The sequence below is a fragment of the Notolepis coatsorum genome (assembly GCF_963971535.1).
Source record: "Notolepis coatsorum genome assembly, chromosome: 1".
Taxonomy (NCBI): Eukaryota; Metazoa; Chordata; class Actinopteri; order Aulopiformes; family Paralepididae; genus Notolepis; species Notolepis coatsorum.
In genome coordinates, this window is record NC_140165.1 from 102,856,153 (window position 1) to 102,879,783 (window position 23,631).

At 41.7% G+C, this 23,631-nt stretch overlaps 1 protein-coding gene across 1 annotated transcript in view; it reads left to right on the forward strand.

The window, feature by feature from the left end:
* Positions 1 to 490: 490 nt before the first annotated feature.
* Positions 491 to 23,631, forward strand: part of spata6l (spermatogenesis associated 6-like) — a gene marked incomplete at its 3' end in the record, with an annotated part of 98,084 nt that continues 74,943 nt past the window's right edge. The window contains exons 1-6 of the mRNA XM_084335119.1: positions 491 to 607; positions 1,837 to 1,974; positions 3,620 to 3,668; positions 10,589 to 10,713; positions 21,079 to 21,171; positions 21,884 to 22,125. Coding sequence (XP_084191245.1) covers positions 560 to 607; positions 1,837 to 1,974; positions 3,620 to 3,668; positions 10,589 to 10,713; positions 21,079 to 21,171; positions 21,884 to 22,125 — 695 coding nt within the window. The 5' untranslated portion in view covers positions 491 to 559. The remainder of the gene's footprint in view (positions 608 to 1,836; positions 1,975 to 3,619; positions 3,669 to 10,588; positions 10,714 to 21,078; positions 21,172 to 21,883; positions 22,126 to 23,631) is intronic.

Genomic DNA, 23,631 nt, shown 5'->3' on the forward strand with positions numbered 1-23,631 from the left:
TAATGGACTGGGTTGCTGCCGGTGATTGGTGGCTGGTCGCGTTATTTTTTTCCGTAGCCGCATTTTGCGGAGACGCTCTCTGATTGGCCAGTGACGTTTCTGGTGCGCCCAATCGTGTGACGCCTGTTTCTACACTGGTTAAGCTTAGGCGACTCTTTCGAAGTTGGTTAAGGTTATAGTTTGTCTTAGAGCAGGGCGATAGAACACCAGCCCTGATTCCAAACTCTAACCGTAACTAACTTCGAAAGAGTCCCCTAAGCTTAACCAGTGGTAAACTAGGCGTTAGGTAGTTTGCTGCTGTTCGACGCGGAAATGGGCAAAGACACAGCTCGTCACGCGATTGGGCGCACATGTCAGTGGCCAATCAGAGAGCGTCTCCGCAAAATGCGGCTACGGAAAAAAAATAACGCTGGCTGGCTGGCGTCCAATTCAGCGTTCGGGGCAAGAATGTCCGTGTGCAAACAAAACCGGAAGTTGTGGAATCCATGGAAACACAATGATGCTGCTATCCTAAAGAGCGTTTCTGCTAGTTTGAAAATAGATTCATTCCGACACAGCAATGTCGCGGAAAGCATTGAAAGTTGTAGTTGAACTGCAGTTCAGGGCGGTAAGAAATGTTGTTTTGTTTGTTTTCCCCCTAAAAATGTCTTAGCGTGGCCCTCTCTGTTTCCCTGAGTCTAGACTAGCCTGTACCAAAGAGGCGGCGTTCTCGCATGTCAACTCGTGTTGTCAAAATGTTTTCCTCCAGCGGCAGCTAGCAAGAGGCTCCAAGTTTTTTGGACAAAAAAGGAATTTAGATACTGTATATGAGTATGTGTATAGCAATGACAGCTATACTGTATATTGTATTTAGCCACTGCCTGCTAGATTAAATGGGAATATGTAGCCTACTATTTCACCCAGGCCATGCTCGACTCAGATCAAGTTGTAAGTTAACATTTTCAATGAAACAGCTCCAAGCTGTAGTTATGGACATGCCACACAGATATAATAATAATAATAATAATAATAATAATAATAATAATAATAATAATAATAATAATAATAATAATAATAATAATAATAATAATACTAATAATATTATAAGAAGAAGAAGAAGAAGAAGAAGAAGAAGAAGAAGAAGAAGAAGAAGAAGAAGAAGAAGAAGAAGAAGAAGAAGAAGAAGAAGAAGAAGAAGAAGAAGAAGAAGAAGAAGAAGAAGAAGAAGAAGAAGAAGAAGAAGAAGAAGAAGAAGAAGAAGAAGTGAAAGTCTATTATTTATTATTATATTTCTGGTGAACTTATTTTTTACAATAGAGTTTGTGTTTATAAATTACTGATTGGTTTTGTCCTGTACCACAATAACAATAATATTGTATTATTATACATAATATTATTATGTACACACACATGGTGTGTGTGTGGGTGTGTGTGTGTGAATATTTCTATATTTCATCATGGGATGATAATCCCCTTTTAAGTAGGGATGCTCGATATTGGCTTTTTTACCGATACCAATATACCGATATTGTCCAACTCTTAATTTCCGATACCGATATCGACCGGTATCAACCGATACCGATATATGCAGGGTCCCCCCCCCCCCCCCCCCCCAAAAAACTGAATAATTTCAGGTAATTAACATTACATATCTCTTGTCGAACATTATGCATACTTTGACAATAAATAAAATAATAATTTGTTCTTACTTGCTTGTAAATAAAGGTTAAATAAATGTTTAAAAATAAAACGATACAGATATTTTCCGATATCACATTTTTATGCCAATATCGGTCGATAATATCGGACATCCCTACTTTTAAGTTGTTTGTGCCCTTTTCCCCTCACTGCTTTCAGGTGTCATGTCCTGGTGTCCGTCTTCCTGCCAAAGACGACATCTACCTCAGCATGTGCTTCATTGGCCAGTACCGCACATCCCAGTGTCTGCCTGCCGTCTTCCCTCTACTTTTTCACGAGAAGATGTCCTTTGAAAAGGTAGGCGCTCTCTGAGTGGGTGTCAGTGACAGTTATGAGCGTCAACACTAGACGGAGGGCCAAATGCAGTGTGTTGCAGCAGGGCTATTTCTGGAAGTGGGAGAGCAGCACCTACCATCTGACAGCGGTTATATAGAGTGTAGAGACAGTGAGCTTTGAGCACCCTGCTACAGCTCTGCCACCACTGCAGTACATCCCCGCTACCCATAGCCGTAGATTTAGGGGAGGTTGTCCCCTTCAATATTGAGAAGAGGTAAATTTGTCCCCCTCAAAAAATATAGCTAATATACAGTATGAAATAAGTAAAAAAAATATATATATAATAATAATAATAAGTGGGTCAAAACATTATGTAACTATTATCCAATAACAATACAGGATAATACATATTTGAAAGCAATACTGAATACCTGAGAGCCTTACTGCATTATATTACATTATATTTGTGTCAGCGGGTACCTGAATGTTGTCTTTTCCTTTACATAGATAAAGACATTTCCACCATAAATTGATGCAGAAAAGGCACAAAGTGGTGCATTAAAGTACACCAGAATGCAGGAAATGAAGTGTTTGATGCTCAAAATCTCCTGGGGGAGGACCGACAGACACCCTGCTTAAAGTGTACCTGCTACCTATGTGTAGTGTTTGAATAATTAAAGGGATGGTTCTGATTTTTTGGAACCCAACAGCTGCCAGGTTAGTTCTTCAATTCTCAAATAGAGCAAATATAACTTTAATGCATAAACGCCTCTCCTGGCTGACAGTTGAACGCAGACTCCTTGTAAGCCTTCTCACATTTTTCAGAAATGTATTATCCTTGAGGAATACTCCAATTGTGTGTTCGGCTGATCGAGCCTACTCTCTGCAGTCTGCTGCGGTCGTGTGTGGTGCTATTCCCAAACCCGGAGGTGATGTTACCGATCAGGATGCTCTCTGTTGTGCCTGAGTAGAAGTTCTTTAAGATCAGTCGTTGTACAGACAGAAACATGCATTGGTTTGTGGCTGAAGATCAGGGGTGTAAACAGTACCCAGAAATTATACTTAAGTGAAAGTATGGGTACCGTCTCAAAATCGTACTCAAGTAAAAGTCAGAGTATCTGGCTAAAAACACACTTGAGTAAAAGTAAAAAAGTTTAAAATGTACTTAAGTACTAAAAAGTTAAAGTAAAAAAAAAAAAAAAAAAAACCTGACTGTCTATTCTTCTGATAGCAGGTGTTTAATCAAAGATCCCCGCTTTCTAGTCTTGCACAAGGACCAATCAGCATGGGTATGGGCGGGTTCATTTTTCATTGATGGGGATTTGATTGGCTGTTTTTAAATAAAGTGCGGCCACAGGATTAATAACGTTAATGTTAGTTCGGCCAGAGAAACAAATATACTAATTAAAATAGTTGGACCTGCGAGATTTGTACTTTGTACTTTGTAGGTCTGCATTTTAAATGTAAGGAGTAAAAGTACAAGTATACAAATTCCTAATAATACTCGGGTAAAGTACAAATCCCCCAAAACAGTACTTAAGTATTGTAACGAAGTACAAGTACTTTACACCCCTGTTTATTTCTCCGTCACTGAACCAAAACACATCTGCGCTTTCAGTGGTTTGTTGTTGTTGTTTTTGGGTGATGATTTTAGTTTCTGCTTTAGATCTTCAGGCATTCTGTGGACCCTGGCGACATCGTGGTGATGCTGGAGTGTACGTGAGCTACATTTTCCTCCTACTTTTCATTTCAGTGATTAAAGGTAAAAAAGGGTGACCTGTCTCATTTAGGGAACTCTCTCAACGAAATCCATATCTGTATTGCATTATGACACAATTTCCATTTAAATTATTACAATACTGGTGAGGTGAATGAACATGGTTAGGAAGCCTACACCTGGTCATGACAACATCCATGACGCATTATATTTATACGCGGGCTGGTTGTGTTTTCCTTCGGTCATGACATGCTTTATCAGGGGGTGTGTCTTGGATGGGGATGTGGTGGGGAATGATGTGTGGGGTGTTTGGGGGACTGGCTGTTCCGGGGGGGTTTACATGCCTTCGAGCAACACTGTACTTGTTGTGAAGGGCCAGATTAAAGCTGAGAATCTACATTTATTGTTTTATATACTTTGTATATGATTTATATATACACGGTATATCCCTTTAAGCCTGCGTCTGAATCATAGTAATATTCGCTTTCCCTATTGGACAATGCTATCGGCGCCAGACCGCAAGCCCCCAAAGTCAGGTTCAAAGGCGAGTCCGGGCATGTCGCAACGTGCGTAGCGAATAGTAAAAGTGTCAGATTTAATGCAGTAACGTCAAGTTCGACCTAGCTTAATGTGAAGTAAAGAGTCGTTAATTTATTGTGTATCGTGCCAACACCAGTTCGTTCGTGTGTAGCATTACCCAGCAGTTAGTTCGTTTAGCTAGTGGACCTTAGCCAGTGCGCGTGGACTAAATACATTGGTACCAGCACACGAGGAGGCCTAGTCGGAGAACCTACTGGACATGTGCACAGGAGAACCGACGGCGGCGATTGCAGAACCAGTATTGGTTGGATTATATTGATTGTGGAACGTACTACCTGGAGAAGAGCATCGTTTATCTCCACTGTCGTTTGGATTTAAACACCGTGAGGATCTACATTCGGGCTGGCCTCATGGACCGAGGCTAGCTGGCTATCATCGTTGCTATCGAGCAATTGGATTACAGTTATTGCTTTTGATGCTGCGCGTTGGATTACAAGGACTGGCTTCTGTACGTGAATCCCCTTCTTCTTCAATTGATCAGACTGAGTATCCGAACATTCCTCTCTCCTCCAGAACTTAGAACTCTGGGAGGAACCCCATTGTCTCCAGCGGTACCAGTGTTGCCCTCTATAATTGCCATTCTACGCCAGGCGGCGTTAGCCTAGTGCCCCATCGTAGGAACTATTCTATTCCCATTGACTTATGCTACTGACTGACTTTATGCCTATTCTTCGCCATACAAGCGCGACCCTAATTCTCATATCTGTAACCATTTACTGCATAATAATAAATACCCTCAAATGATATTTCTTTGTCAGTGCCGTGTTATTATGAGTGTCTGCCATATATTAGATGTACTGTCTGGCCAGTAATTAAAGTACATACCTAGCAGTGGTTTAATCTATCACAATCTTTAATACAGTCAGGGTTTTGTAACCCCTCAGTTACAGTACTTATTTTATGCCTATTCTTATGTCTGCACGTTCTACATTGCACTACTTTTATTGTCTTTTATACCTATTCTTATGTCTGCACTTTATGCATTGCTTTTATTCTATCAACTGTATGCTAATTTTATGCCTATGTTCATTTTATGCTATTTGCTGTGAAGCACTTTGAGCTGTAATCCATGTATGAAAGGTGCTATATAAATAAAGTTATTATTATAAAGTTATTATTACACATCAAAACTGTCATAGTGCAACAACACGTTTTAAAGTACTGTGAAAAGCGCTTTTGCATAATAGAAAGAACTTAGCGTAAATCATAATCATAATAACTCATATTGTGACCTTGTTATAAGGCCTATAGGTGATATTATGCATGTCTACACAGGTTGAAAAAACCCTCAGCTCGGAACTAGGCAAAATCTGCATATGGCTCGCTGATAACAAACTATCATTACACATGGGCAAAACAGAGTCCATTCTCTTCGGTTCAAATAACAAACTCAGCAAGACCGACGGCTTCTCGGTTACAGTGGGTGACAATATTGTCACAAGGAAAGACGAAATTACCTACCTGGGTTCCATCCTAGAGGCAAATCTTTCCTGTGACAAAATGGCATCCAATGTAATAAAAAAAGTCAACCAACGAACTAGATTCTTGTACCGGATCTCCTCTCTGGTAAACAAGAATACCCTGAAGACTCTGGCAGGAGCACTCATTCAAGGGTACTACGACTATGCGTGCACCTCATGGTACCAAAGCACCTCAAAGGCGCTGAAAACAAAATTACAAACATCACAAAACAAACTGGTCAGACTACTACTTGACCTGAACCCCAGAACCCACCTCACCCCTGCCCACTTTGACAACCTAGGATGGCTTAGAGTAGACGACAGAGTACAGCAACTTGCAATGGGCCTGGTCTACAAGATACACTATACGACTAAGGTACCCATGTACATGTCAAAATACTTCCCAAAGGTCAGTGAATACCACAACCACTACACCAGAGGAAGCTCAACAAATCATGTTAAACCCAGATTCGGCTCAAACAAGGGACTAAACACGTTTTGCAATTATGCCACATCAATGTGGAACGCCCTACCCAAAGCTGTAAAGGAATGTGAATCCCTACCCACATTCAAAACCGCTCTTAAAGAGCACCTAAGGGATGGGGAGCTCCAGTAGCTCACCGCGTACCTCGAACGCTATTTCGGCGTCGGGGACAACCGTGCGCGTCACGGATCTGGGGTACACGAGTTCGACTCCCGGACTCGCCGTATTTTCTCAGAGTGTCTTTCCCTCGATCTATACCCCATTCAACCTGTTTCTGTCGGTCATGCTTGACCAGAAAAAGCGATACACGCTAAAAGAACCAGCTGACTGGTCAAAGTAAAAAAAAAAAAAAAAAAAAAAAAAGAGCACCTAAGGGAGGCTGCAATTAGAAACTGCCCAAAACCCCCACCACCTCCTAATAGACAGTCTCCTCCCCACCGCATGTATATATTCCCTCCCCGCCATATGTATATTTCTCTCCCACCCACCCACCCCCTCCTAATGTACAGTCCCCTCCCCATCATATGTATATACTCTGTCAGGATCTAGGGGTAACAGTACAGTATATTTGAATACCGTTTATGTCACAAATGTATCAGTACTAAATACCTATATGTCCCTATGCCATAAATGTCATGTATGTTGTGTATGTCATAAATGTCTATATGAATTGAAAATGGGGGACCCTGATGGAAACAAGACAAACGTCTTTCTCAGGTCTGCATCCCCTTAAAAATTGTGTGTATTGAGCCGTACTGTATTGTACCCATTCTGCAATCTGTTAAATAAAGTTTTCATTCATTCATTCATTCATTCAACCATTGTAGAGGAGCGCGTCAAGACAAGTCTCCGGATCCATCTGGTGGACGCAGTAAATTCAAGATTCAAGATGAATAGAATAGAATAGAATAGAATAGAATAGAATAGAATAGAAGTACTTTATTGATCCAGAGGGAAATTCAGCACTACAGATCGATCGCTCACAATAAACATTTAGGTAGTCAAAATCAAAAATCACAAATAAGAATAAAAATACAGTCTGGGAATTACATTCTAAAATATTTATATACATTCTAAAATATACAGCAAAAAATATTGAGTAATATACAGTAAAATGTACAGTAATAAATGTGTGTTGATGTAAAAGTCAAAGGTCATAAGTCAAAAGTCCAGGAAGATTACCAGAGTTTGTACTGTCACTCAGTGATGCAGTGAGGCACAGTGATGCGTTGTATAGGCTGATGGCTGTTGGAATGAAGGACTTCCTGTGATGTTCGACTTCCTTTGTTTTGTTATTCGTGACTTTGTTCTGTCTAAATGTTTAATGTGAGCGATTTGTAGTGTAAAAATTTCCCTCGGGATAATAAAAGTATTTCTATTCTATTCTATTCTATTCACACAATCACACAATACTTAACTAGAATGAACAACTTAAATACAAGCGTGAATGTAAACCGACTCGCAGCTGCTCTGATAATGTGATTTCTAGACGTGAAGCACCTCTATGACTAGCGATGTCACTATAACCATAGATATCTATAGTATATATGACTATGACTATAACCCACTCACACGTTCACTCATTATGTTCACTCACTCACGGTTAGCCACAAGCCACTCCGCCCCCTGGTGGCGGCTTGCACATATGGCACTTTGTGTATTTCATTCATTCATTCAAACCTTTATTCATCCTCGAAAAGGACAATTGAGGTCACCCTCATTTTCAATGTCGTCGAGACTTACAGACATTTCAATGCATAATTTTAGTTTTACAATATAATAATAATAAATAATAACAACCCTATCTATATAGCACCTTTCACACATGGACCGCAGCCCAAAGTGCCCCACAGCAGTTAGTATAAAATGAACATAGGCATACAATTAGCATACAGTTGACAGAATAAAAACAATGCATAAAGTGCAGACATAAGAATAGATATAAAAAGACAATAAAAGTAGTGCAACATAGAACGTGCAGACATGAAAATAGGCATAAAATAAGTACAATAAGTACAGTGTTGCTCGAAAGCATTTTGGCGACACAGACAACTGCTCTACCTCCTACCTACCTAATGCAGATTAGTGTATCACATAGTTTCACTATATTGATAATATTGATATTTCTTCATTGTCCAACTCACACAACTTTGTGTTTCTTGCATTTCTCAGATGAGATGGTCAAGATTGAATTGGTGCAGCTGACCCCCCCAGGTGGAGTAATGTTGATTTACCATATAATCTTCATTCAGTACAAACTATTATAATCTTCATTCAGTACAAACTATATAATCTTCATTCAGTACAAATGATATAATCTTCATTCAGTACAAATTATATAATCTTCATTCAGTACAAATTATATAATCTTCATTCTGTACAAATTATATAATGTTCATTCAGTACAAATGATATAATCTTCATTCAGTACAAATTATATAATGTTCATTCACAAAAAAGGATATAATGTTCATTCAGTACATAGATATAATGTTCATTCAGTACTAATTATATCATCTTCATTCACAAAAAAACGATATAATGTTAATTCAGTACAAATGATATCATCTTCATTTAGTAAAAATTATATAATGTTCATTCAGTACAAATGATATAATCTGCATTCAGTACAAATTATATAATCTTCATTTAGAAAAAAATTATATAATGTTCATTCAGTACAAATGATATAATGTTCAACTTCATTCAGTAAAAACTTTATAATCTTCATTCAGTAAAAATGATATAATCTTCATTCAGTACAATTTATATAATCTTCATTCAGTAAAACTATATAATCTTAATTCAGTCAAATGTATATAATCTTCATTCAGTACAAACTATATAATCTTCATTCAGTAACAAATTATATAATCTTCGTTCAGTAAAACGATATAATCTTCTAACCTAATCTAGCCTAATTTCAAATTCTGCATTGGGTTTAAGATATATTTTCTGAATTGTTGAAGAGGACCATTCTGCTAAGAAATAAATCTTTAAATAATTATAATGCATGTCCAAAGCCAACACTTTCCTTTTGTTGTTGTCCTTAATCCTTTTGTTGTTGTCCTTAATCCGTATGCTGTTGTCCTTTATCCTTTTGTTGTTGTCTTTAATCCTTTTGTTGTTGTCCTTAATCCTTTTGTTGTTGTCCTTAATCCTTATGTTCTTGTCCTTCATCCTTTGTTGTTGTCCTTAATCCTTTTGTTGTTGTCCTTACTCCTTATGTTCTTGTCCTTAATCCTTTTGTTGTTGTCCTTAATCCTTTTGTTGTTGTCCTTACTCCTTATGTTCTTGTCCTTAATCATTTTGTTGTTGTCCTTAATCCTTTTGTTGTTGTCCTTAATCCTTTTGTTGTTGTCCTTAATCCTTTTGTTGTTGTCCTTAATCCTTATGTTGTTGTCCTTAATCCTTATGTTCTTGTCCTTAATCCTTTTGTTGTTGTCCTTAATCCTTATGTTGTTGTCCTTAATCCTTATGTTGTTGTCCTTTATCATTTTGTTGTTGTCCTTTATCATTTTGTTGTTGTCCTTAATCCTTATGTCGTTGTCCTTAATACCTTTTTTATTGTCCGCCTTTTGTGTTATGAGTAGTGTTACCTACCTACTGTACTACCGACCATAATACCTATCTACTTACCTACCTACTTACTGTACTACATACTGTACTAACTACCTACCTACCTACCTACTGTACTACCTACTGTATGAACTACCTACCTACCTACCTACCTACTGTACTAACTACCTACCTACCTACTGTACCCGCTACTGTACTAACTACCTACCTACCTACCTACCTACTGTACTAACTACCTACCTACTGTACGACCTACCTATCTACCTACCTACTGTACTACCTACCATCCTACTGTACTACATACTGTACTACCTACCATCCTACTGTACTACCTACTGTACTATCTACCTACCTATCTACTGTACTACCTAGTGTACTACCTACCTACCTACTGTACTACCTACCTATCTACCTACCTACTGTACTGCCTACTGTACTACCTACCTACTGTACTACTTACCTACCTACTGTACTACTGTACTACCTACCTACTGTACTACCTACCTACTGTACTACTTACCTACCTACTGTACTACTGTACCTACCTACCTACCTACCTACCTATATACATATCTACTGTACTACCTACATATCTACCTACCTACTGTACTACCTACCTACCTACCTACCTACCTACCTACCTACCTACATATCTACCTACCTACTGTACTACCTACCTACCTACCTACCTACCTACCTACCTACCTACCTACCTACCTACCTACCTACCTACCTACCTACCTACCTAGTACAGTACCTACCTACCTGCTTCATAGCTGTTGTTGTTGTGATCAGCGGGGGCGTCCCTGGCCACCGTTGAGGAGGTCGCTCGCCGTTTCCTATTCCCAGAGCCCAGCCTGGTTCCCTCCTACTCCGGGGTGGCCAGAGAGATTCTGATGACCCGTGCACGTTACTTTCCTGTAAGTCGCATGCTTTGTCATCTCTGTAGGAGCGTGTGCCCTCCAGCCAGTGTTGTAGTACTCGAGTCCAAGTCCTGGACTGATTTTCAGTACTCGTGACTCGACTTGGACTTGAGCACTGTTGACTCGGACTTGGACTTGGACTCGAGCATTCTATTTTTCTCCCATCCTAATTTAGCCGTGCCAATTCTCCCCTCCCCTGTCTTGAACGTTGCTCGCATATGCCCCCCACTGGCCGGTTGTAGGGAGGATAGAAGCCTTGCATCACATGTCCCCTCCGATACATGTGGAGGCAGCCTGTCACATCTTTTCACCTGCCAGCGCGGACTCTCATTTGGCGAGGTGTAACGTGTGGGAAGGCTCACACTACCCCCGCCATTTTCCGGTCTCTGCTGTGCAGGCGTCCCCCAACCGACCTGTAGGAGTCGCTGTCCACAACGTCCAGATTACCACCCATCGACTTCCACCCGCTAACTCTGCCAATTGAGTTAGTATGACGGCCGGCCCAAGCCGGAGGCAACGCCGACAGCTGGAGTCGAACCCGGTGTCTCTTGCGTTGGTGACGAGCGCAATGTCCGCTGCGCCACCCAGCCGCCCTTAAATAAACTCCCTTTGAAACGATTTCAGAAAACCTGTCCGCCCCACAGCTCTCATTTACCCTCCACATTGAAACTTTCATAAATCAAATCAAATCGAATTTATTTGAAAGGCCCGACAACACACGTTAATGTCCCCATGGGCCGGACACGTCTTTTTAAAATTAATTAATTCATTCATGTGTTGACATGGTAATTAACTTGTTTTTGATTGATGGATTGATCTTTGTTAATCTCCAATACAACAGACTATAAGACTCCCTAGGTTAGACTCCCTAGGTTAGACTAAGACTCCCTAGGTTAGACTAAGACTCCCTTAGGTTTGACTAAATCTCCCTAGGTTAGACTAAGACTCCCTAGATGCAACACTGAACGGCACAGGAAGTCCTCCTTCATTCCGACAGCCATCAGACTCTATACGCATCACTTTGCCACTGAGTCTGGCATAATCTTCCTGGACACTTTACTATTTTTACACTTATTACTGTACATTTTACTGTATATTTCTGTATATTTTTGGCTGTATATTTTATATTTAAGATTTTAGAAGGTATATACCAGGGCCCTGTTCCTCGTACCTGGTTCAACTAAGCCGATCAAATGTCCTATTAGCCAGCTTAAATTAACCCGATGATTGATGTCAGGCTATCTCGGTTTCGCAACGGCTGATTCACGCTCAAACAATCTCGTTAATTTCGAACCAGACTTCAGTAATCAGGATAATTGCGCGTGCCCGTCTTAGTTCAAAAGAGGGAGGCTGGCAGTAGGCTTAATGGAATGAATCATCAAATGAGATCTTGCTAGCGAAAATAATTATTTCAACTCTTTCAGAATAAGTAGATAAAAACAAGCCCAAAGAGTATCTAATTGATACGAATGAATACTGTAGATACTTATGAGGATATATGTACTGTATGCACGTAGGTATCATGTACTATATAAATACGTGGTTCCCAAAGTTTTCAGGCCGCGACCCCCCGAAATAAAGGTGTCAGAGAGCAGCGACCCCCACTATTATAGGAGGTGGTTGAAACATGTAAACGTTCACATGCACACATATGCATTGGAGGCTTTTAACATGCACAATAACTACACAAAATAACACAATAATCAAACAACCATAAAATGAATACATATAGCACGTTTCATTTAGAAGGCTAATGTTCAACTCACCTAATGAGATGGATGGGCACTATGCTTGAAGCACAACAAGTCCAGTCTGGGTTTAATTTTGGAGACAGCAACTCAGAGATCATCCTCCACATTCAGACGTGATCTGTACTTATTTTTTATATAAGTCAGTGCAGAGAATGTTTTTTCGGATAGGTACTGTAGGTAGATCCAAATGGCGGATAGCTGTGCATATTCCCCCTCAATTGATATCCAGTCGGCATCGGAGGTGGGCAGCGAGCTGGGATGCATTCTCCATCAGAAACAAGCGCGCCTCATCCCGCAGCTCAAACAGGTGTCGGACACGCCGTAGCTCTGACGTGCAGTATGTAGGAAATCCATAGGCTGAATATGATTTATTATCAGCATTTTAGGTATATTATTTTACATTTCAAAAGCATTTCTTTTACCAGTTTAATGTATTTTAATTGTTTTTAATTATATGCCTATTTCACACATTCTATTAAATCAATACATTCTGGAAATCATCTTGCGAAAACATTATTCAGAATGGTATAATGGGATCTCTGATATAATCTTCATTCAGTACAAATTATATAATCTTCATTCAGTACAAATTATATAATCTTCATTCTGTACAAATTATATAATGTTCATTCAGTACAAATGATATAATCTTCATTCAGTACAAATTATATAATGTTCATTCACAAAAAAGGATATAATGTTCATTCAGTACATAGATATAATGTTCATTCAGTACTAATTATATCATCTTCATTCACAAAAAAACGATATAATGTTAATTCAGTACAAATGATATCATCTTCATTTAGTAAAAATTATATAATGTTCATTCAGTACAAATGATATAATCTGCATTCAGTACAAATTATATAATCTTCATTTAGAAAAAAATTATATAATGTTCATTCAGTACAAATGATATAATGTTCAACTTCATTCAGTAAAAACTTTATAATCTTCATTCAGTAAAAATGATATAATCTTCATTCAGTACAATTTATATAATCTTCATTCAGTAAAACTATATAATCTTAATTCAGTCAAATGTATATAATCTTCATTCAGTACAAACTATATAATCTTCATTCAGTAACAAATTATATAATCTTCGTTCAGTAAAACGATATAATCTTCTAACCTAATCTAGCCTAATTTCAAATTCTGCATTGGGTTTAAGATATATTTTCTGAATTGTTGAAGAGGACCATTCTGCTGAGAAATAAATCTTTAAATAATTATAATGCATGTCCAAAGCCAACACTTTCCTTTTGTTGTTGTCCTTAATCCTTTTGTTGTTGTCCTTAATCCTTATGCTGTTGTCCTTTATCCTTTTGTTGTTGTCTTTAATCCTTTTGTTGTTGTCCTTAATCCTTTTGTTGTTGTCCTTAATCCTTATGTTCTTGTCCTTCATCCTTTGTTGTTGTCCTTAATCCTTTTGTTGTTGTCCTTACTCCTTATGTTCTTGTCCTTAATCCTTTTGTTGTTGTCCTTAATCCTTTTGTTGTTGTCCTTACTCCTTATGTTCTTGTCCTTAATCATTTTGTTGTTGTCCTTAATCCTTTTGTTGTTGTCCTTAATCCTTTTGTTGTTGTCCTTAATCCTTTTGTTGTTGTCCTTAATCCTTATGTTGTTGTCCTTAATCCTTATGTTCTTGTCCTTAATCCTTTTGTTGTTGTCCTTAATCCTTATGTTGTTGTCCTTAATCCTTATGTTGTTGTCCTTTATCATTTTGTTGTTGTCCTTTATCATTTTGTTGTTGTCCTTAATCCTTATGTCGTTGTCCTTAATACCTTTTTTATTGTCCGCCTTTTGTGTTATGAGTAGTGTTACCTACCTACTGTACTACCGACCATAATACCTATCTACTTACCTACCTACTTACTGTACTACATACTGTACTAACTACCTACCTACCTACCTACCTACTGTACTACCTACTGTATGAACTACCTACCTACCTACCTACCTACTGTACTAACTACCTACCTACCTACTGTACCCGCTACTGTACTAACTACCTACCTACCTACCTACTGTACTAACTACCTACCTACTGTACGACCTACCTATCTACCTACCTACTGTACTACCTACCATCCTACTGTACTACATACTGTACTACCTACCATCCTACTGTACTACCTACTGTACTATCTACCTACCTATCTACTGTACTACCTAGTGTACTACCTACCTACCTACTGTACTACCTACCTATCTACCTACCTACTGTACTGCCTACTGTACTACCTACCTACTGTACTACCTACCTACTGTACTACTTACCTACCTACTGTACTACTGTACTACCTACCTACTGTACTACCTACCTACTGTACTACTTACCTACCTACTGTACTACTGTACCTACCTACCTACCTACCTATATACATATCTACTGTACTACCTACATATCTACCTACCTACTGTACTACCTACCTACCTACCTACCTACCTACCTACCTACATATCTACCTACCTACTGTACTACCTACCTACCTACCTACCTACCTACCTACCTACCTACCTACCTACCTACCTAGTACAGTACCTACCTACCTGCTTCATAGCTGTTGTTGTTGTGATCAGCGGGGGCGTCCCTGGCCACCGTTGAGGAGGTCGCTCGCCGTTTCCTATTCCCAGAGCCCAGCCTGGTTCCCTCCTACTCCGGGGTGGCCAGAGAGATTCTGATGACCCGTGCACGTTACTTTCCTGTAAGTCGCATGCTTTGTCATCTCTGTAGGAGCGTGTGCCCTCCAGCCAGTGTTGTAGTACTCGAGTCCAAGTCCTGGACTGATTTTCAGTACTCGTGACTCGACTTGGACTTGAGCACTGTTGACTCGGACTTGGACTTGGACTCGAGCATTCTATTTTTCTCCCATCCTAATTTAGCCGTGCCAATTCTCCCCTCCCCTGTCTTGAACGTTGCTCGCATATGCCCCCCACTGGCCGGTTGTAGGGAGGATAGAAGCCTTGCATCACATGTCCCCTCCGATACATGTGGAGGCAGCCTGTCACATCTTTTCACCTGCCAGTGCGGACTCTCATTTGGCGAGGTGTAACGTGTGGGAAGGCTCACACTACCCCCGCCATTTTCCGGTCTCTGCTGTGCAGGCGTCCCCCAACCGACCTGTAGGAGTCGCTGTCCACAACGTCCAGATTACCACCCATCGACTTCCACCCGCTAACTCTGCCAATTGAGTTAGTATGACGGCCGGCCCAAGCCGGAGGCAACGCCGACAGCTGGAGTCGAACCCGGTGTCTCTTGCGTTGGTGACGAGCGCAATGTCCGCTGCGCCACCCAGCCGCCCTTAAATAAACTCCCTTTGAAACGATTTCAGAAAACCTGTCCGCCCCACAGCTCTCATTTACCCTCCACATTGAAACTTTCATAAATCAAATCAAATCGAATTTATTTGAAAGGCCCGACAACACACGTTAATGTCCCCATGGGCCGGACACGTCTTTTTAAAATTAATTAATTCATTCATGTGTTGACATGGTAATTAACTTGTTTTTGATTGATGGATTGATCTTTGTTAATCTCCAATACAACAGACTATAAGACTCCCTAGGTTAGACTCCCTAGGTTAGACTAAGACTCCCTAGGTTAGACTAAGACTCCCTTAGGTTTGACTAAATCTCCCTAGGTTAGACTAAGACTCCCTAGATGCAACACTGAACGGCACAGGAAGTCCTCCTTCATTCCGACAGCCATCAGACTCTATACGCATCACTTTGCCACTGAGTCTGGCATAATCTTCCTGGACACTTTACTATTTTTACACTTATTACTGTACATTTTACTGTATATTTCTGTATATTTTTGGCTGTATATTTTATATTTAAGATTTTAGAAGGTATATACCAGGGCCCTGTTCCTCGTACCTGGTTCAACTAAGCCGATCAAATGTCCTATTAGCCAGCTTAAATTAACCCGATGATTGATGTCAGGCTATCTCGGTTTCGCAACGGCTGATTCACGCTCAAACAATCTTGTTAATTTCGAACCAGACTTCAGTAATCAGGATAATTGCGCGTGCCCGTCTTAGTTCAAAAGAGGGAGGCTGGCAGTAGGCTTAATGGAATGAATCATCGAATGAGATCTTGCTAGCGAAAATAATTATTTCAACTCTTTCAGAATAAGTAGATAAAAACAAGCCCAAAGAGTATCTAATTGATACGAATGAATACTGTAGATACTTATGAGGATATATGTACTGTATGCACGTAGGTATCATGTACTATATAAATACGTGGTTCCCAAAGTTTTCAGGCCGCGACCCCCCGAAATAAAGGTGTCAGAGAGCAGCGACCCCCACTATTATAGGAGGTGGTTGAAACATGTAAACGTTCACATGCACACATATGCATTGGAGGCTTTTAACATGCACAATAACTACACAAAATAACACAATAATCAAACAACCATAAAATGAATACATATAGCACGTTTCATTTAGAAGGCTAATGTTCAACTCACCTAATGAGATGGATGGGCACTATGCTTGAAGCACAACAAGTCCAGTCTGGGTTTAATTTTGGAGACAGCAACTCAGAGATCATCCTCCACATTCAGACGTGATCTGTACTTATTTTTTATATAAGTCAGTGCAGAGAATGTTTTTTCGGATAGGTACTGTAGGTAGATCCAAATGGCGGATAGCTGTGCATATTCCCCCTCAATTGATATCCAGTCGGCATCGGAGGTGGGCAGCGAGCTGGGATGCATTCTCCATCAGAAACAAGCGCGCCTCATCCCGCAGCTCAAACAGGTGTCGGACACGCCGTAGCTCTGACGTGCAGTATGTAGGAAATCCATAGGCTGAATATGATTTATTATCAGCATTTTAGGTATATTATTTTACATTTCAAAAGCATTTCTTTTACCAGTTTAATGTATTTTAATTGTTTTTAATTATATGCCTATTTCACACATTCTATTAAATCAATACATTCTGGAAATCATCTTGCGAAAACATTATTCAGAATGGTATAATGGGATCTCTGAGGAAGGGAGCTGCCATTTTTTTCAGAGGGAGTGGCAACCTTATCCAGCTAACTTAAGTAATCCTGCGCTGGAGCAGGTTAAAGTTTATTGATGTATTGCTATAGTGATTTAGCCAAACTTGCTTCATGGAACCGAAAAATTTAAACATAAACAAATGAATCCGTCTTCATTCGTAGAAAAAGAAACGAGGATGAGTTGGAGAAGAGGCAGAAGGAAGCACAGCTTATCTAGTCCTGCCCCTTTCTTACAATATCAAAACATTTAAAATAAAACTCTCTTATACCTAAGAGAGAGACGAAATAATGATAAATAAAATAAGGTAAAAAACGAACAAGACAACATTTTCTTTTGTTTTGAATAAATCAAAACATTCCCTGAGAGCAACTATCTATAGTTCCTAATATCAGATAAGAATCAGTGCTTTTTGTATCTGTTTGAAATTAACTGAATAGTTAACGTAAGGTTATGTATATAACCAAGTTCTATGAATTATGGTGACGCTCAGCATCAGTTGCATATATCTCGCTTCAGTGGATATGCACTGAATAAATTTCAAAATGTACCTTTACATACCAACATCCGTCTGACCACACCCCCATCTGCTGCCTATATAAGCAGGGGTGGGGCCACACACTCATCTCCTTCCCAACAAATTTCACCACAATGAAAGCATCAAGGGCCGCAGCGGCGTCCTGATGCTGAGCGTCCCCATAATTCATAGAACTTGGTTATATACATAACCTTACGTTCTATTTCATTATGGCTCTGAGCTGAGCGGGAGCCAAAGCTCGACAAATATACCCCGCTGAGGCCCCCCACAACCATCAGACCGGGGAGGATCGAGCCCCCCGACCCTCCCTAATGGAGGGATACCCTCCCTATTGGAGGACGGGAGGGAGACGGATCCGACCGTGCGAAGAGGAACTCAAGCAACTCAACGCACAGGGTGAGCAGACCGTGGCTTGACCCCACGACTACACACACGCACAACCCGCATGCCACCAGGGAACAAACGGAAGGAACAACCCTCGTTACTGCCCCCAAAAATCACGGGGTCAAGAGCAAACTCAACCCTGTGGCAAGGCCGTAGCAGCGGAGCGCGAAGGAAGACCCAGACCCACTGAAGGGACTGGATCCCCTGGAAAAAGGGGGCCCGGAGAGGTCAATGACGCCAGGCATCAAGACCCCACCAGGCGGTCACTTAGTGACACCGCCCCCACATCGCCAGCTTATTTGGACAGGGCCCCTCCAAGAGCGGGCCCTTTCCCCCCAATAGTACACCGCCTGGCACACTGACCCTGCAACACAGGCAGTCAGCATGGCCGTAAAGCACTCAAAAAAGTTAACCAACGGAAGCAGGCAGCGCACCGGGGAAACCAGGCAGCAGGCTGTAGACCTGAGCCTGGAGCACTGCGGACGAAACAGGCGCCAAAGGGGTCAACTGAAAACAGCCCCCCCGGCGGAAGGGGCGTATGCTGGCGTTGTTGAGCACCATGACAAAGCCTCCATAAAAAAAAACCCACCCAGAGGGGTCGAGGCAGAGAAGGCTGACACGATTGGCAGACGTCATGAACGTGCAGGGGCACACTCAACCGGGTAACCCGGGAGTTGACTCTGTTCCAACACACCAGGGAATCAACCACCCTCTCGGTACACAGACGGTGGTTGTTCCTATAACCCCTCAAGAAAAAACTCCAAAACAAAAAACTTACAAAACATTTAGAAGGGAAGGAAAAAAGAAGTGTTTAAAGTCCGGTCGGGACTCCTACCCTGAGCGCAGGCCGAGAGAACTGCAATCTGGTTAACGGGACACCGAAGTCGAACACGGCATCTCCTGTGTTGGCGACGAGGGTAACGTCGCTGCGCCACCCAGCCACTACGTTTCTCCATGTTGACGCAGTCCTCGCTGGCAGGGCTCCCGGTGTAGGTTCGACTAACATCCTCTGTCAAAGATGACGTCGTAGTCAGAGTGTTTAAGGCATGTTATAGTCATAGCAACGTTCAACAGTGTAGCATTAAGCTAACAGCCGCTCTCGACTGATAGTAACAAGCTAACGTTTCCTAGCCTAGTGACACAACGGGCTAGCGCTGCAGCTAACAGCTGACTGGCTAACAGGTAGGCCACAACTAGCACGCAAGCTAAGCAGCTATCACCTGAACTGTACACAACGACATAACAAGCCACACTTCAGACAGGCCGCCGTCTGAAACCCTCCTCATCCTTTAAGAGAGAAGAGAAAAGGGCGGCTAGGTGGTGTAGTGGGCAAGGCACTCGCCACCAATGTGGAGACGCTGGGTTCGCGTGTTCGAATCCAGCTCTCCACATTGTTTTCAGTTTAGCTGGTTGTCCGCAGTAATACACATTGGCCGTATTACGGGGAGGGAAACTGAAGGGTGGGGATCAGGCGTTGTGAACAAGCGACTCCTACAAGTCGGTTGGTGCGCCTGCGCAGTAGAATCAGGAAGTGTCGGGGGCAGCGTGAGCCTCCCACGCGTTACTCCTCGACACTGAGAGATCGAGCTGCGCAGGTGAAAAGATGCGACTGCTGTTACCTCAAGTACCGGAGGGGACTTGTGCTATGTATGACTTAGTCCACATTGCAGCCGGCTTGTGGGAGGCAAGAAACAGCGTTCGTGACAGGGGAGGGTTGAACGAACATCCATGCCCACATTTCCTCGTTTAGGGTGTACTTCCACTCAAGTGAAAGATGGGGCCTGCACGGGACAGAGAAGCATCCGCTTGTCCAGAGAATCCTGGGTTCACCAGGTCCTGGTCGCGGCCCACTAGTTGACCATCATGGGCTTCAGACCAAGATCCTCCGCCGTCGCCTAAGAGGCCGAACAGAGGACCCTAATCTGGGGCTGGCTTTCGTAAAAATGGTCAGCTAGCCCCCATAGCACTAACAGACAACTGGCGCTCGCAAGCAAAACATTACTCGCCCAGGCTCGAAAACAACCAGTCCCTCACAACAGACGGTGCCTTCCACAGTCCAGCTGTATAACCGGAGGTTCAATTACCTATCCAGCCGCAGCAAGGAGGACTGCCGGTGGGGAGTATATCAGCGATGCGAGCCCCTAATACGAAAAAACCGGTGGAGATTTAGAATGATCATCATCTTCCAGACACTCCAGTGACGAAGACAATATCGCCGTATTTTCTCGAAAATAGTGAGAGAGAAAATAAAGATATAATGTCAACGTATCTCCTTGTTCTTCTGTTTTCCTTTCTCCAGCTAATACTTTCTTCCTCGCCAAGTGATTGGTATACAGGCACTATATTGTGGATGAAATTTGAGAAGGAGATGAGTGTGTGGCCCCACCCCTGCTTATGTAGGCAGCAGATGGGGGTGTGGTCAGACGGATGTTGGTATGTAAAGGTACATTTAGAAATTTATTCAGTGCATATCCACTGAAGCGAGATATATGCAACTGATGCTGAGCGGAGCCATAATGAAATAGAACTACATCTGCATTGATGTGGTAATAACATGTCAATTCTATTGTTCGTATTTGAGTTTCATAAAAATAATCGCCTAATTTTCAGCATGGAGTTCTTAGGAACGATCGGCCCTGATACCCTCTCTCTCCTCTGTCACACAGGGCATCGCTCCACGGTTGGAGTTCTCAACCAAAACGACCATCAGCGAGTGTTCGGCTGACGCGGCGACCAGCATTTACCCCAACGTCATGCTGGTGAGGGTTAACTCCACTTAGTAATGACTGGAAAACATTTAGGATAAAAGCACTATTAAATAAACGGCTGAGAGATGCACCAGGGCCTGTTCACAGCTCAGTGTAGGTCTGGTGCAAGGGAGGAATATCTGAGAAGGAGAGACTCAGGAGACATGGTTCTTTATTGAGACAGTAGGAAGGCTGAGAGGGAGACAGATTAGGGGAGACAGTGTGCATATTTTGAGGAGTCGTGCACTCTTATTTGATTTGATTTGATTTTTTATTTGTCTCAAACATAGAAACATAAAACAAGTTTAAAAAAACAAAAAGGTAAATAGTCAAAGACTATTTCCATACAGTTCAATAAGTGTTCGAGAAGGAACAGGGGGAAGTCAAAAATGTATAAATAAATGAAAACGTATCAAGCCCCTGCGCCTTCCTTACAATATTTTACATTATAATACAAATAAAAATACTATAACAAATAATGAAAAACTAAATTAAAATACATTTTTTTTATATATCCAAATATCCAAATGAGAAAAAAGATCACATTACTGCTCAAGCTCCTCTCTCTTATATTTGTCCATAAGTGCTTGTTTATAGCTGCCTTTAAATTGGTTGATATTATTGCTTAATTGTATACTCACATCCAGACCATGGATGTGAGTTCCTGAGAAGAAGCTTTATTTAATTTTGTATCGCAGTCCATTTACCAGTCGCCATTTACCAGTCGCCATTTTTTGCTGAAGCTGGTGAGGAGGACATCCTGCAAGCAGCAGAGGGGTGCCTCTCCACGGAGGACATGCTCTCCCCCCCCGGAGAGGAGGAGGAGGAGGCGCGGCAGGACGACCAAGCGGACCCCGGATATACCCAGATCATATTCCCTGTCCCCGCGCCGGGCCGGTCTCCATGGGAACACGCAGAGGATGGCCCAGCTCAGCCTGGGCTTGCGTGGTTCCTCCCAGAGCAGCTGTGAGCCTGCCCCCCAGCATGCAAGTATACACCTCTCCATTACGTCTAACCAGTTGTACCCATACAAAACAGTATCATGGTAGTTTGATGGTCATTTTAGTTTTACCCTGGTACTGGGCCATTGTATAGATCATTTACCATGGTACTGCCATGGTAAAACAAAGTCATGTTACAATATCCCCATGGCACCAATTCTTTACTAAAATTATTTAAAAAAAAAATAATACCATGATACTTTTTCGTCAGAGTCAGTAGTATAGTGGCCCAGCATAGCAAGAACACTACCAACACGCTAAAATATTGTAATAACCAGTACACGTCCATTCTTTAGAATAGCTGAAATTCAGGAAGGAAAGTACAATGACTGTTATTAAGAATTGAATTCCAAATTGAAGTATCCACCACTTACAGCCAGCAGGGGGCAGTGAAGATTTCTTATTTAATTTTTTTAAGGAGAGAGGTCGGTCCACTTCCCTGAGCACTTTTGGAAGGCTGAGAGGGAGACAGAGTAGGGGAGACACCAGAGAGAAGGTTGTTTATTGAGACAGTAGGAATAGAAGGAGTAGGAGAGACACAGGAGAGAAGGTTATTTATTGAGACAGTAGGAAGGCTGAGAGGGAGACATGGGAGAGAAGGTTCTTTATTGAGACAGTAGGAAGGCTGAGAGGGAGACACAGGAGAGACAGTTCTTTATTGAGACAGTAGGAAGGCTGAGAGGGAGACACAGGAGAGAAGGATCTTTATTGAGACAGTAGGCAGGCTGAGAGGGAGACACAGGAGAGAAGGTTCTTTATTGAGACAGTAGGAAGGTTGAGAGGGAGACATGGGAGAGAAGGTTCTTTATGAAGACAGTAGGAAGGCTGAGAGGGAGACACAGGAGAGAAGGTTCTTTATTGAGACAGTAGGAAGGCTGAGAGAGAGACAGAGTAGGAGAGACACAGGAGAGAAAGGTTCTTTATTGAGACAGTAGGAAGGCTGAGAGGGAGACACAGGAGAGAAGGTTCTTTATTGAGACGGTAGGATGGCTGAGATGGAGACACAGGAGAGAATGTTCTTTATTAAGACAATAGGAAGGCTGAGACAAAGTAGGAGAGACACAGGAGAGAGGTTCTTTATTGAGACAGTAGGAAGGCTGAGAGGGAGACACAGGAGAGAAGCTTCTTTATTGAGACAGTAGGAAGGCTGAGAGAGACAAAGTAGGAGAGACACAGGAGAGAAAGGTTCTTTATGGAGACAGTAGGAAGGCTGAGAGGGAGACACAGGAGAGAAGGTTCTTTATTACGACAGTAGGAAGGCTGAGAGGGAGACACAGGAGAGAAGATTCTTTATTGAGACAGTAGGAAGGCTGAGAGGGAGACACAGGAGAGACGGTTCTTTATTGAGACAGTAGGAAGGCTGAGAGGGAGATACAGGAGAGAAGGTTCTTTATTACGACAGTAGGAAGGCTGAGAGGGAGACAGAGTAGGAGAGACACAGGAGAGAAGATTCTTTATTGAGACAGTAGGA